Source organism: Osmerus mordax, chromosome 1 (genome assembly GCF_038355195.1).
Source record: "Osmerus mordax isolate fOsmMor3 chromosome 1, fOsmMor3.pri, whole genome shotgun sequence".
NCBI classification, from domain to species: Eukaryota; Metazoa; Chordata; class Actinopteri; order Osmeriformes; family Osmeridae; genus Osmerus; species Osmerus mordax.
Genome location: NC_090050.1, coordinates 21103782 through 21122977, shown reverse-complemented (window position 1 = coordinate 21122977; position 19196 = coordinate 21103782). Strand labels below are relative to the sequence as shown.

At 48.1% G+C, this 19196-nt stretch overlaps 1 protein-coding gene across 1 annotated transcript; it reads left to right on the top strand.

Moving 5' to 3' along the window:
- Positions 1-10304: 10304 nt before the first annotated feature.
- uqcc1 (ubiquinol-cytochrome c reductase complex assembly factor 1) lies at positions 10305-18691 on the top strand. Its single transcript, XM_067237868.1, has 9 exons — positions 10305-10481; positions 11674-11781; positions 12469-12576; positions 12796-12868; positions 13575-13632; positions 14264-14372; positions 17334-17411; positions 17510-17623; positions 18039-18691. Exons 1-9 carry the CDS (start codon positions 10407-10409, stop codon positions 18171-18173), a joined length of 858 nt encoding a protein of 285 aa, XP_067093969.1. The 5' UTR covers positions 10305-10406; the 3' UTR covers positions 18174-18691.
- The last annotated feature ends 505 nt before the right edge of the window (positions 18692-19196 follow it).

Here is a 19196-nt window from a genome sequence, read left to right as displayed (position 1 = left end):
CCAGCTACACTAACTGGTACCAGTTGTGTTGAGTGTTAATATGAACCCAGTGCTGACAGCTAGCAGACCAATATTACTCACTATTAGCAGGACAATCTGTAGGGGTTCGCATCCCAAACCAATAAACTAGGCTATCTTCTCACCATAACCCCCCCCCATTCCTCCATCATGCCTTCCTCACCCCCTTTTCCCCCTAGTATCCTTGTTCCCTCATCCCCTTCTCCCCTTCTCCCCTTTCCATTTCACCTTCCTCCCCTCCCTGCCCATACGATGGCAGATACACCCTGTTCTCTATCCATCCCTCATTTGCTTTTTCAGTTGAGCTAAATGAGTCTGTCCGCGAATGAATTAGGGTAAACTTTCACTCCGCCGAGGAAAAACAAGGAAAAGAACACTGCTGCTATGATGTCACTGTCCCCAAACTCAGCTTAAGTTATCAGGGGCTGTTTAACGGTAGGCCAGGGCCCGCCAGGGACCTCCCAGCCTAATAAATCCTGACAGGGCCTTGTGCTAGAACCATGGAGGGCTGTTTTCTCCTGTTTACTTACCCTCTTTACTTCACAACATATTATTCCTGCCACCTACTGTTCCTCAACTGCTAGAAACAGGAGAAGCAGAGTTTTTGAGAGGAGAGTCTGGGGAGGAGTAGGGGAGAGAAGAGGGGGGAGAGACGAGGGCGAAGGAGGGGTTCGGAGGCTGAATAAGGGGGAGGAAGAGAGGAGAGGAAAGGAAGTGAGGGTGATGGGGTGAGGAGGACGGGGGCTAGGGTGAGGGAGACTGGAGAGGAGAAGCTATATATATATATATATAGAAGCTATATATATATATAGAACATATTGAACGGTGCATTCGAATTCACTCACCCTTTACTTAACCAGGTCAGCTGATTGACGTTAAACCTAAACTATGTTTCTCAGTACAAAACAACCCTACTGCTTCTCTACAGCTACTATAATCGATTTAACCTTTTGTTAATATTATCATTCAAATTATGAAATAAAAGTAAAAGCCAGAAAAAAACTCTCCTGACACCAACATTATTTAATGCTACTGGTTAAAAAGGATCATTCTACAAATGCTTGGAAACGTCTTGACCCCTTGACCGGCGTCATGGTAACCCGATCAACAGCATTATGGTGTCCACAGGGGTCAGAGGAGACCTGTTAGGAGCACGGTCGCTAGTGAGAGCAGCAGACAGGCAAGGGTTTCCACTGCACTGCACTATGGGAAATAACATGACACCTTAAAAAATTAGACCATTACTCCAACTTAACACCCTCAGTAGTAAATCAGGTGTGTGTATGTGTGCAGGTCTTGGTGTATGTGTGACTCTCTGAGTGTGTGTGCACAAGCATGCGTGTTTGTGTGTATGCGTACGTTTTACTCTCTGTGTGTGTGCTAGCATGTGTGTGTGTGTGTGCTAGCACGTGTGTGTGTGCTAGCACGAGGGTGTAGTCGTGCGAGTGTGTGTGTGCTGGAACCTGTCTGTGTGTGTTAGCATGTGCGTGTGCTAGCATGTGTGTGTGTGTGCTAGCATGTGTGTGTGGACGTGGGAGTGTGTGAGCGTAATGGGATGTTTCCCGCTGAGTAGGGACTCCATTAAACTGTGGAAAGTATGAGAGTAACTAGTGTCAGATGACAGGCAGTTTAACCTCTACTGGAAGATTAGAACTCCAATAATGGACCAAGTTTGACCTCCACTGGATGACTACAAGACTAGGATACGTAGGCTTCCACCTTAACTTAGACTAGACCACTGAGAGAGTGTTTAGTCTCACTGGAGATATGGACTGCACAGCAGTCTAAAATTGGAACATGTTTTCAAACACACAAGTTGTCAAGTTGACCCAGCGGTCCGGGGAGCTGTGAAGATATACTGTGTGTCAGAGTGCTTGTGAGGAAGCAGGAGAGGATGGGGGAGGAGAGCTGTCTTTCTAATATCTTTGATCCTAGATCCTGACAGTTCTGCGAAGAAAGATACCAGTGAGCTCACATCCATGAACAGTCCCACCCTGTCCTCTCTGTCTTCCTTTCCTCTCTTCCCCAATCTTTCTTTTCTTTCTCCTTCTCTCCTTGTCACTCTTTCTCCTCTGTATCTTATTGCTCTCTTTCCACTCTCTCTCTGCGCCCCTTCTAATCCCGAGCTCTCCTCCGGACTACCCTCATGTTGGGACATATACTGGTTAACCAAAGAGAACATCTTCACAGTGTCAGGAGCGTTCAACCTCTTCCACGGGCCTGCCTGCCTCTAGACGCACCTTGGTCCTCCTCGCTCACTCCCCGCAAAACAGAGGACCAGGGAGGACAGGAAGAGACAGGAAGACATATTCTTCACCCTGTGTCCTCCTCACTCACTCACCCCCCCCCCCACCCCAATACTACCAACTCCCGCCCACTCCTCCTCCCTCTCCTCCTCCTTCGCCCCCTCCAGCGCTGCCCTGCCGTGTTGTTGTTGCAAAGGTTAATTTACGGGCAGAGTGGTCCTTTTACCGGGTGTGCTGACATCACTCAGCGCTGGCCGTTTTACGACACCTCAGCCTTGTTTACATGACCAGGACCTCCTCGTCTTCTCCTGGAGGTTTGGATAGGAGGAAGTACCTGGCCATGTCAACAAGGCCTGGGAGAGGAGACGAGGAGGAGGAGGAGGAGGTGGAGGGGATGTAGGAGGAGGGGATGGAGAAACAGATAGGGGAGAAAAGGAGGAGTACTAAAAAATGACTGGTATTGAGCAGGGGCCTATAGCAGGCTCCACTGATGGGGTGGGATGTAGAGAGGATGAGAGGAACCGCATATGTGGGTGAGGAGGGAGTGGTTTAGGACTAAACTCCCACAGTCACATGTACTACAACTTAGGTTATGCATTGGTCAACAAGCCAAGTCATATCAGATATCATTGGAGAACTCTCCTTTTGTGTACACATTGCTCGGTAAAAACATCAACATGAAAAAAAACGTTCTCTTCATCTTTCATTCTGTCACATCCCATTCTCGTCCAGGCACCCACAACATACAGTATGAGTTAGCATCAAGCTGATGTTATTCTGTTAGCTGTGACTGTAAAGAGTCAGATGGGATGTTCAATGAAAACCAGGCTGTGGCAATAAAGCAGCAGCTTAAACAAGGAGCCAGTGAGCACCACAGCCCCCCTACGGAGGCCCCGCGTGGCCCCAGCGCTGCCCAGACACCCCGCGTGGCCCCAGCATTGCCGTGCCCCAGCATTGCCGTGCCGCTCAGAGCAGCACACACAGAGGAACACAACGGACATCAACCTCACTGTAAACAGAAATGAAAACACCATTGTTTTACAGTAGCCAGTCCTCTCTTGCGAGCAGGACATAACAAGCTGCCTCTGCTGGCTCTGCCGGAGAGAGAGGGGTGGGGGAGGTAGAGAGGGAGGACAAGAGAGAGAGGAAAGGTGAGAAAAAAAAAAAGAAGAGCATCAGGACAGGAAGGGGGGGTCATGAAGAGAAGGAGAAAGAGAGATAGTTAGAGAGATGGTGAGGCCAGAGGAAGGATATGACCCCACTCAACCAATCAACAGTAAGCAGGAACCTGGGCAACAGCACCACTTACTGTTCCAAATCAAACACAGCAAAAATGCAGAGGGCACGCTAATGCACTGATGTCGTGGGGACCACAGGACATGGGAAACACACACATAACCGTCAAACATGCAGCACAGTGTTTTTGAATCCCATTCACAGTGTTCACAACTCATGGTTTGCACACAAGCAGACCAGGATCAGTTTGCAGCACAGCCTACACACTAGGTCAACGGTTCCAGACTATGGGCGGTGCTCAGGTGAGGGTTTCAGTAACAGTTTAAGTGGGTTGTTATGGAGGGTAATTAGCAGGGAGCCAGTGTTTCAGCCCTGGAGGTGTGTGTTGCCAGGTCCACAGGCCTCTCGGAGCCCGTTAAAGCCGGCCCCAGCATTCAGGGGTGATTATATGTTAGCACAAACTTTACAGATATGAGGTCACCGCTCAGCGTCGCGAGCCAGGCCGGGCCGTGGAGCCGTCGCCTTGCCAACTAAAACACTGGCCTGGCCCGTCCACTCCCAACGCCCGCCGCTTCTCTCTTTTCTCCTTTCTCCCCTCCCCTCTCCCATCTCCCCTCTCTCTTCTCTGGTCTCTCCCATCTCCCATTTCTCCTCTCTCCCAATTCCCTTGTCTTCTCCTTTCCTCTCTCCCATCTCTCTTCTCCTCTCTTCTGCCCTCTCTCCCTGCTGTTTATCACATTGTTTTCAGATACTTTGTGATCACGTGCGGGACTGGAAGACTGGTTGACTGTAGTTTGCTGGTTGACTGGTAGACGGAGTGCATGGCTTGATGGTTGACCAGCTGAAGGGATGGTTGGCTGTTCGACTGGCTGGATGACCTCTGAAACTATGGGCTTTCAAACACTTCCTGTCCCATCTTCCACTGCATCCTTTAAAAATGACCTGGTCCTGCCTGGAAACACAACTTTTGAAATGTTCCTATCCTTTCTTCCAATGCACCGTTGAAACAGTGCCGTCTTCTCCGCCAATGCGCCTTTGAGACGCCATCGTCCTTTCTACCAATGCGCTTTTGAGACGTCAAAGTCCTTTCAACCAACACAGGGCCGACACTCTGGTTTCCAGTGTATCCTTCGTTTGACCATGCCCCACTCTTTAACATGTTCCCATGAGTCTGTAGGCCCTATGTAGTGCCCAACAGTAGCGTGGTCCCATGTGTGTGTGTGTGTGTGTGTTTCTGTGCATGAGCGTGTGTGCATGTGTGTGTCTACCCGGGCAGTGTTTCTGTTGGCAGGGATCCCGTGGTGCTTATTATCACGGGCGTCTCTGACATGTCACAGTTTCCCCACCTAGGCATGACCTGCCCTCGGCCAGGAAACACTGAACAAATGCAGCAGGACGTGTGTGTGAAAGTTTGGGTGTGTGTGTACGTTTATGCATGTCTGTGTTTATAAGTGTGTGTGTAACTCTGAGTGCATGGGGGAGTGTAAGTGTGTATTTGTGCAAGTTTATGTGTGTGTTTGTGTGTGTTTATGGCACCAGTAGGCATGGCCTCTTGTGAATGACTCATATTTTCTCCCAGTAGTTCCCTTGGCCCCTCGCTGCCTGCCTAACCGGACAGCAATCTGTCACCCTGCAGTTGTGCAGCCAAACAGCATCTCTCGCTCTCTCACAGCCTCTTCACCTCCACATCTGCCAGAGCAAACACAGCAGTGAATAACCACTTTTCAATATTTCTAGTATAATGTGTGTAATAGAATCTCATAATTTTTGTATTCTTCAAATGTTGAACCAGTCACCTTCACAAGGTCACCTAAACAGCCAGCTAGGGGCATTTGCTTCATGCCTTTTTACAGCCTAGGTTTAACTACACCCTCCACCCACCTTTGTAGTACGAAACAGGAACGTTAAATCTCATCTGATACCTTCGTCTTCTACCACTCAACCCCCCCAAACCCTCCAAGCACCCAGGGGCCCTGCTAGCTGCACTGGGCCCCACAGACCCTGGGCCCCACAGACCCTGGGCCCCACAGACCCTGGGCCCCACAGACCCTGGGTCCCCACAGAACCTGGTCTTCAGTCCTGCAACACTTACCCCCCATCCACCCGCAGTGCTGCAAGCTCCAGTCTATATCATGGCACTAAACCCCCTGTGTCATTCACAACCTCCTGCTCCTCCAGCCTCCAGTCCCCCTCCAGCCTCCAGTCCCCCTCCAGCCTCCAGTCCCCCTCCAGCCTCAAGTCCCCCTTCAGCCTCCAGTCCCCCTCCAGCCTCCAGTCCTCCTCCAGCCTCCAACCCCCCTCCAGCCTCAAACCCCCCTCCAGCCTCCAGTCCCCCTCAAGCCTCCAGTTCCCCTCCAGCCTCCAACCCCCTGCAGCCTCCAACCCTCTCCAGCCTCAAACCCCCCTCCAGCCTCCAGTCCCCCTCCAGCCTCCAGTCCCCCTCCAGCCTCCAACCCCCCTCCAGCCTCCAACCCCCCTCCAGCCTCCAGTCCTCCTCCGGCCTCCAGTCCCCCTCCAGCCTCCAGTCCCCCTCCAGCCTCCAGTCCCCCTCCAGCCTCCAGTCCCCCTCCAGCCTCCAACCCCCCTCCAGCCTCCAGTCCTCCTCCGGCCTCCAGTCCCCCTCCAGCCTCCAGTCCCCCTCCAGCCTCCAGTCCCCCTCCAGCCTCAAACCCCCCTCCAGCCTCCAGTTCCCCTCCAGCCTCCAGTCCCCCTCCAGCCTCCAGTCCCCCTCCAGCCTCCAACCCCCCTCCAGCCTCCAACCCCCCTCCAGCCTCCAGTCCTCCTCCAGCCTCCAGTCCTCCTCCAGCCTCCAGTCCCCCTCCAGCCTCCAACCCCCCTCCAGCCTCCAGTCCTCCTCCAGCCTCCAGTGTCACTTTCCCCATGTCTGAGTTATTGTCTGTGCAGAACTGTTCTGCATGTGTGCGGGCGTCCCTCCATAACTTTAATAACAAACTTACAGCAGTTTAGCCTATGCAATGACCGAGAACCGTGTGCCCTGTCAGGCTGGCAAAGTAGGGCGGATCACGTTGCATGTGTTGTTCGGCAGCAAGGCTGCGGTTAGGTCATCAGTTTGTACAGGAGCCTGGTGACCTGCGTCCGGAGGTGTTAGTGGTAACATCAGCCAGCTGAGCTAAGGTGCAGCAGGGCCCTAACCTCTTAGGCTCTGTCAGCACTAGTGTTGTTTCAGCCCCACGTTACGCTCAGGAAATTACCCTCTCTCTCTCTCTCTCACCCTCTTTCTCTTTCTCTCTCACCCTCTCTCTCTCCCTCTCTCACACTCTCTCTCTCTCTCTCTCTGGGACACGGCACCTCAATCACCTCAACGCTCCTCTCCACCCTCCTCTCCATCCTCCTCTCCACCCTCCTCTCCACCGTCCTCTCCACCCTCCTCTCCATCCTCCTCTCCATCCTCCTCTCCACCCTCCTCTCCACCCTCCTCTCCATCCTCCTCTCCATCCTCCTCTCCACCCTCCTCTCCACCCTCCTCTCCACCCTCCTCTCCACCTTCCTCTCCACCCTCCTCTCTCCATCCTCCTCTCCACCCTCCTTTCCACCCTCCTCTCTCCATCCTCCTCTCCACCATCCTCTCCACCCTCCTCTCTCCACCCTCTTCTCCACCTCCTCTCCACCCTCCTCTCCACCCTCCTCTCTCCATCCTCTTGTCCAACCTCCTCTCCACCCTCCTCTCCACCCTCCTCTCTCCATCCTCCACCATTGTCTGCATTCCATCCACCTCTATTCCACGACTTCTGTCCATCTTCCTCCACTTCCCTTCTCTCGGTCCTCACCCTCCTCTCTGAAGATTCCTCATCCCTACAGTACCTCGACCCTTTCCCACTCCTTTCTTCTCTGATACAGAATTCTCGACTTGTCTCTCGGCCCTGATCTGTCCCTCTCCTATCTTTGCCATCCTCTCACATGCAGAGAAAAAGGTCTGTGGTGATAATCTGAGCCCCTGTGTAAAACTAAAACCCCACCAGTCAGTCTACACCCATCCATACAGTCAAAGTCAACCCATCCACACACTTAGTATCAAACCATCAATACAGTTACCCTCTGTTTCAGCTGTGATCGAAATCGATGCTGAACCTAATCCCAGACTGTGTTCATCTGTTTCTGCTGTTTTAATGGCATTGGTAATGGCTTTCTTACTGCCTCTAACACAGCAGGACTGTTCCCCATGCAGAGCAGATTGAAATAAAGCACTAAGCTACTTTAGTAAGACATTAATGGTCTTTATACCCTGTGGCTGTAGGAGATGATAAAAGTCTGAGGCTTTATAATGTGTCTTTGAGGAGTGACAGAGCCACCATTCTCTTTCTGTGTGTGTGTATGTGTGTGTGTGTGTGTGTGTGTATGACCTCTGTTTACTTTGCACACAGTCCAATAAGATGCTGCCAGACAGGGTGACGAGGACACAATCTCTCTCTCCCACACACACACACACACACACACAGTGACGCCCACTCTGCAGCATTCCTAGGCAGAATGGTGGGTCCACCAGGCCGTGACAAACATTATTTATGGTTGCTTTCTTTGCAGAGGTTTCTCACAGGAACAGGAGCAGAGCAGGAATCCAACGTTTCCTCTTGTGTCCCCATTAATCACCCTTTATTAATCCAAACACTCTGAAACTCGGGGCAGAGGCTGCAGTCCTACTCTTAGTTTTCTGCGGGAGTGGGGCGCAGTGGTGGTGGGGGCACGGTGGGGGGTGGGGGAGTCGGTTCAAGTATTGAGTCATCAAGTAAAGTTTTGAAGCAGCCATAGCTCATTCATGAATGAATCCGGGTTAGAATGGTGAGAGACATGCTGCACGATCCCAGCACTGCGGAGCCCCAACTGTGTTGCTCACAATGTCAAACACCACGCACTGTGATGAAGCACTCTGTAAAAATGAAGCTGATGAGAAATGCCTTGAACATATCATCAGCATTCCGATGTCTGAATCGGGACCCTAGTGCTTTCCCACAATGCATTGCCATCTATGAGATCAGAGGAGTTGTTCCCCCAGATGTGACCAGTGAGCAAGACTGCAACTATGCCGTCTTCAGTTCCAGTAATGTCTGCACAAACACATTAGCATAACTTGTCTAGTTCGCAAGAAGTGAGATGGGTTAGTTTACCTAAAAAACATAGAAAATTGTGTTGTCTAGAGTTAGCATACTTGTGTGACAAGTAGTCACCAAGCACAGAAAGGCAGTTGTTTGGCAGAATAGCCCTCCCCTGTCTGGGTGCTTGGCTGAATCCAGGTGTTGGATAAACACTACAGCTCCCAGAAGTCTTTGTGGTTAACCTCACACGATAATCACCCTCTTTCCCACTTACTAGGAATCACAAAGTGCGCTACAGCTACACACAAACAATATTTGGACAATGCAGTGTAAGGGCTCATTCTGACGTCATGCAGTAATGCTGGACAGATTTCGCAGTGGCGCAAACAAGACAGCGTTAAGAGTAAGAGTAATATGTCACTAGTAATGATCGTGACACACTCCTTCCTGAGTCCAAAACACACCAACATGAGAGAGAAACCTTGCGCTGGAGGGGGGAAAGTTCTCACCTAGCATCAACACACGTCACAGAGACAACTAAAACATTACCTCACTCTAACTCATTTCCCACTGTGAAATCATCCACACTTTAAAAGTACCCAGCCAGGCAAGCTGTGTTTTTTGTCGTGTTAGAATTTTGTTATAGCACACAGTATAAGTGTATTTGTGTGTGTGCATGTGAGAAAGAGAGTGCATGTGTGACTGTACATATGTTCACTTGAGTGTGTGTGTGCGTGTGTGCTTGACTGTTTGTGACTGCATGTTTACATTTGTGTACTCAGTATGTGTGTGTTTGCTCTTGAGTGTGTGTGTGTGTGTGTGTGTGTGTGTGTGTGTGTGTGTGTGTGTGTGTGTGTGTGGCTTGGGGTGATTTGGGGTGGGGAGGGGGGGGGGGGTTATGGGTTCATGCATTATTTTTCTCTATCCTTCATGCAGAAGTGCCCAATTCCATATTGTGTATGTTTTGGACTACAGCAGGACAGGAAGGTTCCTAAGCTTGGTTGCCTTTGAACAATCTGCAGATGCAGCGATGCATGGCTGTGCTTACTCTGGGGTCTGGGAGCCGAGGAGCCTGGTCCTGCTCCATTCACCCCCTCCATCCCAAACAGAGGTCTGGTAACGTAGGTGGTGGTGGAAGGGACAACATCTGGTTCATTTACATAGAAAATCACCTGGTTACACAAAGCCTGGGACATACCGCTATGATCTTGGTCAGAAGTATTGATCAGTTTGTTGTTCTAAATGTTTATATAGGATAATATTTGTATCTGCCTGTTGTACTACTAGAGCACTGGCCTTACCCTACACCAGGACATGGTATCTTAATTTGTTTATACAAGATGAAGGTCACCACCTCACTTGACTAGTTGGCCCATGGTTCATTAAATACAATTCATAGAAATTGATTCTGTTACCATACATTAGGAAGATATGTAGCTACACCATCGCCTTTTCAATGAGATTTCCACTCTCTAGTGGACAACAGTGGAGATTACATTCTCCCAAGTCTGCCAGGCTATTGCCCAATAATTAAAATCAAGACGTTTTCATGAATGTGCAATATATATCACAATAAGCTAGTTGTTGACAAATAAATTGTATCCTACATATTTCAAATAACATACGGACCCGCTCACACAGACACTCACACAGACACTATAACGGTTTAACGAAAGACGGAAAGTTTAGAGAGTAGCATTTTCAGTACGGGCAACATTGACTGTGGGACAGATTCCTATGACATTGCTGGGGAGTAGGAGGGACAATATCAAGTGTTATAAAACGTGAAGAAAACAATTCACTGATTCCCGCTTCGCGGTTGCAATATTTGATTATTGTAACTTCTGGCGGAGTCATGTATCGGCGACCGTTGCAGTCTGCCGTGAGGAACATTATAAATGTGTCAGCGTCCAGGTCTTCCTTCGGAAAGGTAATTTTTCCAGGCTACTAGCTAATATAGCAAGGTAGCAAATAGCTTTAGCCACGTAACATTACTAGTAGATGTCATGTCTCTGCCCCTTTTGCTAAATGAAACAACCGCTTACAATCCTCTAATCGGCTAAATCACTCTCCCTTCGGAAGTGTTTGTACTTGACTGCAAGGCCCCATATTCAAATGTTTTCCTGTACTGCACTGTAGCTATCGAATGCTACCCAATGTTAAGTGGCAAATTTGGCGTTTGCAGTGGTATATTTTCATCCTTTATTTAATGCTGTCCCCAACATAAATGAACTATATTCACTGGATTATCTTGCAGCTACTGTACATATATATCAATATTCTCGTTTGCTGTTGTTATCAACGTAGTTTCAAACCTAAAACCTAACACACCCCTTTCTCAAATAGGTCACTTTGTTCCTTACTTGACATGTTAGAATTTGTTTTCATATTATTTCATTCCCTACTGATTGTCTGATAGACAGTCGACCTTGCTAAATCGCATGGACGAATTCATACCTACGTATATTATGATTGGTGGGTAAAAAGGCAACGTCAAAGTTAATGTGACAGTCATACTCTCATTACAGTTACCGTCATCACAATTACTCTCATCAGACACTTATGCAGACAACCTATGCATTGTCAGGCAGGTTTATAGGAAACACTAATGGCAAATGCCACAATCCTGGGGCAACTCAACACTACAGCTGTTGGTGTGGAGTATCCAGTGTGTATGTGTAATCAGGATGTAGTCCCATGGAGAATAGCCATGCACAGTATGTGTCAAGTAGGTGAGTGGTTTCTCTGGGAATATCTTCTGTCTCCCTGGCTTCCTACTTAAATATGCATGTGAGGAAAGGACCCAGAGGAGGAACTTTCCTCCTGTTCATTTGGAAGTAAAGATTACAGGATGTTAGAAGGATCACCGGAAATGTGGCTAGTAATCCGAAGGTTGCCAGTTCGATTCCCGGTCATGCCAATTGACGTTGTGTCCTTGGGCAAGGCACTTCACCCTACTTGCCTCGGGGGAATGTCCCTGTACTTGCTGTAAGTCGCTCTGGATAAGAGCGTCTGCTAAATGACTAAATGTAAATGTAGAATTTGAACTCCTAGCTTCAAGTCTCTTTCTTACTCTTCTCTCCCCCCCCCCCCTTTCTGTCTTTCTTTCCTTGTTTCTTCAGGCATTTGAGCAGGAGGCTTGTCTTGCCAGAACTTTAGTAGCTTGCCAGTTGGCCAGCACCCCCTTTCCCTCCCAGACACAATGTCGGACACTGCACAGCACTTCACCGGTAAGACGTGGACACACACACACACACACACACACACACACACAAATACAGACGTACAGTTGCATGTTGTTTGTTTGTTTGTAAAAAAATATATATATATATATATTTATATCGTTCATGGTTCTGCAAGTCTATTTCATGGAAAGGTTTGATGGATAAAGGACTTCAGGTTGGTTTGTCCTGAGTGGCTGCGTTCCAAGTCTAATTTCCAATCAGAAACAGAGATTAGAAAGCCTTTTTTAGAGGCCACCATAGAATTAGTTTAAATCCCACCTCCAGACACATGTAGGCCTGCTGGGTTAAAGTGATCCATCACTAGCCAGTAGCCATTGACTGAGCTGACCCACACAACCCTAATCCTGAGGCAGACCAGTTTGGCAGCTGCTGGGATATTTACACTGGTGAAAAAGTAGGGTACCTCAGGACATGTCAGGGTGGCATGAACACCTGGTCTGCACTGGGTCAGAAACACGTATCTAAATATAGATGAGCCTGTTATGATATAGGACAGCTGCCCTTGTTTGCAGCAGCGTTCCACAGTGCTGCAGATGTTTGCCGTAAAAAGGTGTGTGTGTACACCGTATGTATTCCTAGAGCAATGTGCCCTTGAGTTGTTTTGATGGAGTCAGTGAGATGGATATCAGTGTTGTTTTATCTCTCCCCCACATGCCCCACCCCTCCCTCCAGCTATTGAATGTGAAAGAGACTCCCCAGGCCACAGAAGAGGAGGTGGGGGCCTTCACCAAACTCATCGAGGCCATGGGTTTCACAGGACCCCTCAAATACAACAAATGGGTGAGTGGTACCTGTCCCCTACGGTGTCTCCTTGGCGTCTGATAGTGTTCTCCACAGTCCTATCCTTATCTATAACCTCTGCCATCCTCTGCTTATCGCTACACAGTTTACCCTTCCCAACATGTTAGCACTGATGACTGTTGTAATGCCTAGCTATGCACAGGATGCATTTTGTCCTAATGTGAAGAATCATCGATTTCTCTTATTTATTTTATACAGAAAATAAAGATTGCAGCCCTGCGTATGTACACGTGCTGTGTAGAGAGGATCAACTACGATGAGTTCTTTGAAAGTGAGTATGGGAATATGTAATGATTCAAAACACTTGGTCTCAGCCTTAAAGCCGGGAACTTCACCTTACACCTCCACAGTTCATGTGGATTACCAGTGGTATAGGTGCCAGAACTACCAATGGTAAAGGTGGAACTATGTGACACTTCCTACATGCTGAGTCAGCCAGGAAGTGATGATCAGGCTCCCTGGTTGCTTCTGACACTGGTGGTCTAGGTTTACCCAGCAATAGGTCCAGCCCAGTCCCACTGTGCAAGCTCCACAGTGGGCTAGGGGTGTTGACAACAGGCTTGATCTGGACTACACAGAGCTCAGCTCATAGCTGGATAACAACCAGAACAGTCCAGTGCAGAGTTTTAGTGGTGGGTTTTGTCTGTGTTTGTTAGCGTGTGAGCTTGTGTTGCTTCGCAGTATTAGTGTTCTGGTCCAGACCCACACTGAGCCAGGCCCCCCCTCCTGCCTCCAGCGCTGGGCCGCTCTGACTTGTTCTTCTGATAGGCCCACTGGGACCTTCTCACCACCTGACTGATTTATACCACACGTTACCAGCTGATTTATATGACATTTTACTGGCTGCTTCTGACTAGCTAGGCTGGGCTCTAGAACCTGGCTAGAGTAGGTGGTGGTAATGTAGTTGGGATTTAGAGCAGGTTTTTGTGTGTGTGTTCATGTGTTGGCTGAAACCTCTCCTACTTTCTGTGTTCCAGAATGCTCCCTCCCTGACACGCTCAACTCCTGGTTCCTTGTGGCACAGCTGCATGTGTGGTGAGAACCATCTCAGTCCACACACACGCAAAATATTTCGTGCATATTCCTTAACCGATTGTTGGAACACGTTAACAATCAGTGATCGATGAATCGTTAAGGACTGAAATACAAAATGCACAACAACAATTGAAAAGAACAGCCGGAGTACTTAGTGCCATAGATATATCCATGCTTAGTGCTACTGTAGCTAGCTAACGTTAGTGCTAGCTAATATCCTATCCTCTGCCCTGTTTGTCATTGCCTGAGCAAAAAGTGCTTTGCTGATTTCGCGCTGTTGTTTATTTGGTTGTCATGACTTTGCGAGTGACTGACGTCCTTTCACGGTTCCAGTTGCTCATCCTCTCAAGTGGAGAGAGAACAGAAGACCGTTCGTTTGAGTTCGGACAGCTCCGCAGTCGTAAAGTCGCAACTTCATGACATTTCATAGAATTCTGAAGCAGCGGCGGTAATGATGAATATAGCGGGAACACTGGGACGCAATTACTGCCATTTCTAGACACAATGGAGACGGCAAACGTTAGCCGCTTAATACATTTGTAATCGGTTAAATTCTTAACGGAAATGAATCGATGAATGATTAATCATGAACATCCAAAGTGTGTGCTGAGCGGTGTGGTCTGTCCTGCAGGATGTGTTTGGTGCGGATGCGTCAAGAGGGTCGCGAGGGGAAGTACATGTGTCGCTACATCGTCCACTCCATGTGGGAGGACGTAGAACAGAGGAGCAAGATCATGGGGGTGAGACACGCACACACTACATAGAGTACACATATATACATACACACGCACTTATAAACACGCACACACAACGCACATAGACAGTACACACACTATACATAGAGTACACAAACATACATTAGACACATGCATACACACACAAACATATACGCACATACACGCGCACACACACACATGCATACAGACAGTACACACACTACACATCCATCCATACATGCACGCAATATGTTTCACACACTCATTCACTTGCTGAATGTACACTCACACACACACACACCCTAACTCGGTCTGTTTCACATATGTAACCACTCCAGTACTGAGCCGTGTGCACAGCTGCTGTGGACAGAGCTGAGATTGAGGCTGGGATTGGTAGACCTCCTCCATGTTCCAGCCAATCACTTCATGACAAAGGCCTTCCACACAGCTGTGAAAACACCTGCAGTGACCCCCCTCATACACACACGCACACACACCCCACCCTCCTCAAGGGTGATCTCACAAACAGAGCCCTCTCATTCCTCCGAGTTGACCTGCTTATGTCATCCAAGACCTTGACACCATACCCAACCCTTTACTAGTTCGACAGAAAAGTACCATCTAGGGATGTCAGTTCCAGTTAATTTAGCTTTCAAATAGACTGACACTCATTAACCGGTAAGTAAGCGGTTAATTTGGAAAAAGCGCTTTCGTTTGTGAAAGCTGTCCAGCAGTTGGTTGTCAGAGATAGCTTGTTCTTAATGTGGTACCGCATAGTGCTAATACTGCTACTAAACCATCACACTAGCTACATTTGGACTGTTGCTTTTCTGGACGAAATGTTCTAGCATCAAGTCTACCGCCGTTTTTATTTTTTTACGTCAGAGCACTAGCTAGCGATATCGTTAGCGGACTGTTTGCAAATTAGCCAATAGACGTACAGGCGTAAGCGTTCAGAAATATTCCTGGTAGTTAACAGATAACATCGAACCGTTGACATCACTAGTACCATCATACAGTTTAATCTAGATAGCAAGGCAACAACCTTGACTGTGTGCGCGTTTCTTGAAAGTCTAGAAGGACAGATGTCGGCTACCGATCGCAGCCAACTTTCCGGTTGCTGCTTCACCTTCAAGCTTACATCGTACTCAGCTGGCCAAGCTTGTCAGACAGGCAATTTTAGGTAGTAATACCATACTGATGATGATGATGATGATGATGATGATATGGTGCTGTCTGTCCAGGGTTTGGTGGACGTGTGTGTTAAAACTCTGGTCCCAAGCAGTTATGTAAGCATTAGAACCAGTGCAGACCAGCTTGGCCTGTCAGGTCATGTCAACATGTACACACTTGGACCTCAGCCAGCACATTACGGGCTCTCGCACCAGCCATACAGTACCCTGCCTGGCCAACCCTGATCCCATCACAGAATCTGGACTGCCACCATAGTTACCTCCTCCTGAGCTGCGAAGCTCCTCTGATCTGCAGACTCACTGACTAGCTCCAACTTGGATCAGTCAACACTTACACACATTCTCTGCTCAGATCAACACAGCTTCCCCTTCACACTTCACCTATTTCAAATATAAGATCAATTAACAAGTGTGTGTGTGTTGAACTAAAAACTATGCCCTTTCGGCCAGGTTGTAACCCCCAATGTGCTTTTAACATGGTGTATACATTCTCCGACCATCACTCTCTCTCCCTCTCTCTCTCTCTTTGTAGACTGAAGATCTCTGTAGATTTATAGTGATCGTTGAGGGAGCTGGCTGGCAAGGTTTCAGCATCTGTGTACTGTAGCTTCTTTCTCTCTCTCCCTCTTTCTCTCTGACTCTCTCATACACACACACACTGAAACACAGACGGAGAGAAGAGAGAAGCAGGTAACTGAGTCGGAACAGGAGGACAGGAAGAGAAAAAGAGATGGCTTTATATTCACACACATTCCATGAACATGGAATAACAGACATCTGCAGTCCTTCATGCAGTTCTACTAGTGTGCACTGGCCCATTCACACAGTAGAAGTACATGTTACACAATTACAAGCTGGGGCAGAGTGGATGCCTGTTAACTACATGAATGTACTGTATAGTATCTTTCAGAGAATTCAGACTTTGCCCAGTTATGTAAGTGTGTTCTCCAGTTCAGAACAGAGAGGAGCTTCAAAGGCTACTTGCAGTAGTTATACTTTAACTGAGCTGTGTGTGTGTGTGTGTGTGTTTGTGAGTTTGTGTTGGAGAGGGCAAGCATTAATAATCACATCATACTCCATGTATGTTACTGCCTAAACACACACACACACACACAATAACATTCACTCATTGAAACAACACTCACTCAGTAACACACACACAGGCTCAGCCAGGGGTTTCAGGTCTCATGTTACCTGCTAATTGAGCGGCAGAGAAGTCAAAACACTTGTCATTCGCTCCACGGTGAAAATACCATAGGTGCCAGCCAAACCCCTTCACCCCCCTCCATCCTCCCCCCTGTTCCTTCTCCACTCACCTCCTCTCACCCTACCTCCACCCCCTCTCCCTCAATCCACCTCCTTTCCATTTCTCCCTCTATCCCTCTCCCTTCCTCCATCCCTTTATCCCAACCTATGTGGCTGAATGTGTGCAGGTCTCTTTATTATGCACAGGTGCCTCCTCCCCAGCTCTCTCCAGGCAGAACTTGTGGTGTCCCCCAGAGTAGAGCTGCCCAGCAAGCTAGAGGCAGGCTGGCCTCTGTAGCTATTCTGTGCTGCTCTTTGAGGTTATAACTTCCTTGAGGGGATCTATCACGTTGCATGCTGTCCTGATGCTTCGTTCCCCGGGTGCTCAGCTTGGTCAGACGTCCCCTGCGCCCCTGCGTGTGGAAAATGTGAACACACCACAGGAAGTGAAGCAGAGCAGGAGTCTGGGGACTGTTTATCCTGCGGAGTGTGGTATAATTACCACCTGCCTCTCACCCTCTCTGTCTACTTCTCTGTCTCCCTCCAGATTGATGCCATCCACAGGAAGGAGAGTATGAGAGCCATGACAGAGACCTTTTATGCTGCTATATTTGGATATGATGAGGTATGAGTGTGTGTGGGTAGGTCCCCTAGCAGTCCACACAGTCAATTCAATTATTCATATGATATCCAGGCCAGAAATGCCTATTTGTGTGTGTGTAGGGAGTGCTGTCGGATGACAGGGTTCTTGCAGCGGCCCTGTGGAGGAACATTTTTAACCGCCAGTGTGACGAACCCAGGCAGCTGGAGTTGATGGTGGAGTACGTACGCAAACAGGTGAGAGGGCACACACCCCTAAACACACACACCCCTACACACACACTCTCAGACACACACAGTACAGAGTAGTCCTTCCTCTCCTCTCTTCAAATGATCCTCTCCCACAGAAAGCGAGGGTTATTAAAAGCACTCCTTCAGAAACACCTGCAGGCTGACCCCGCTGTGGCCTCCACTAATCTTGGCCTCTCTTTCTCACTCCACTTATCTTGGCCTCTCTGTCTGTTTTTGATATTACACATGTGTATGTGATGACTGACTGGGATGCTTGCATGTGTTAGGTGTGCTAGTGTGTGGGAGGTTGATGACCATGGTTTGTGTGTGCGTGTTCAATGATTATGACCTTGGGGTATATATGTGCGTGTGTGTGTGTGTGTGTGTGTGTGTGTGTGTGTGTGTGTGTGTGTACCTGCAGATGCAGTTCATCGATGCTCTGGATGGGGATGATCTGCTGCTGACTGGAGAGGTCAAGTGGCGCCCCCTGGTGGAGGATAATGCGCAGAGCATCCTGAAAGTGGCCTCCCCCACCTATAACGACACCGGTCTCTGAGACCCCCTCCCCTCTCGTCCCCGTGACTACAATACCCACAATCCTTTCTGTCCAGACGTGCTGTAGGCAGGATAGCCAACCAGGAACTTTTGCATCTGATCCAAGAAATTTACTACAAACATTCACATGCATACACACCACATTTATTTCCCAACCTGGCATTCTCATCAACCAATCAATGGTCAGAAAATGCCACAAATCATTGCAACCTATGCGTTCTGAGAGCGAGAAGGCCACGCCTCTTACTCTGGATGTCTGCACTCCTTTCCTGTTTGAAAATAAGAAAGAGAAACTAAAAACAATCTCTGTATTTATATTTGTTTATCTTTTCTGATGCCATAATGGATATTTATAAGAGTTCTTCAAAGCATGGGTTCCTCACTGTCTGTCTGAGTGCAGTCCTCTTCCTCTCTCAGAACGTCACATGACAGATACTGTTGCCTCGACCGTCAGCCATCATCACTGTATAAACATGAGGCTTTTGTTTTAAAAACTCAAATAAAAATGTTATTACTCTTTGCTCTGTTCTGTGTGTCTGCTTTGCTGAAAGGACGATCCTTCTCTGAACCTAGTATACCTGGGTGGTAGGCAGGGCTCGAAATTAACGGTGTCGCGTCGTTGATGAAAAAGTTGTCTGGGACAGTTCAACAGACTTTGGGAGATTTTTCTAACCATTTTGTAGATAATTGTTTTAGAAGCTTTTTTCCAAAACCTTTTTCAAACCTTTAGAAACTAAAAAAAAAAAAAAGATTCGAAGCATTTAATCGAAATAATGTTTTCCAAAACTTTTTTCAAACCTTTAGAATTGTATTTTTCTAAACATTTCTTTGCACAAACATTTTTTCAACCGCAACAAACTTTTTCTAAACTTTTGTTTTTTTACACACAGTAAAAGGAGAGGAGAGAGGATGAGAGGGAAGAGGAGAGCAGAGTAGAGAAAAGCAGAGTAGAGCAGAGCACAGTAGAGTACTTGAGTCCTCATCAAGTAGTCATCAATGAAATCTATTTTTGAAAAGAAATCGC

Excerpts from the sequence above, each read along its gene's own strand:
- uqcc1 (XM_067237868.1), top strand. The coding sequence starts at position 10,407 with ATGTATCGGCGACCGTTGCAGTCTGCCGTGAGGAACATTATAAATGTG. Across the intron at positions 12,577-12,795 it reads CCCTCAAATACAACAAATGG|AAAATAAAGATTGCAGCCCT; the intron begins GTGAGTGGTACC and ends TATTTTATACAG. Across the intron at positions 17,412-17,509 it reads CTATATTTGGATATGATGAG|GGAGTGCTGTCGGATGACAG; the intron begins GTATGAGTGTGT and ends GTGTGTGTGTAG.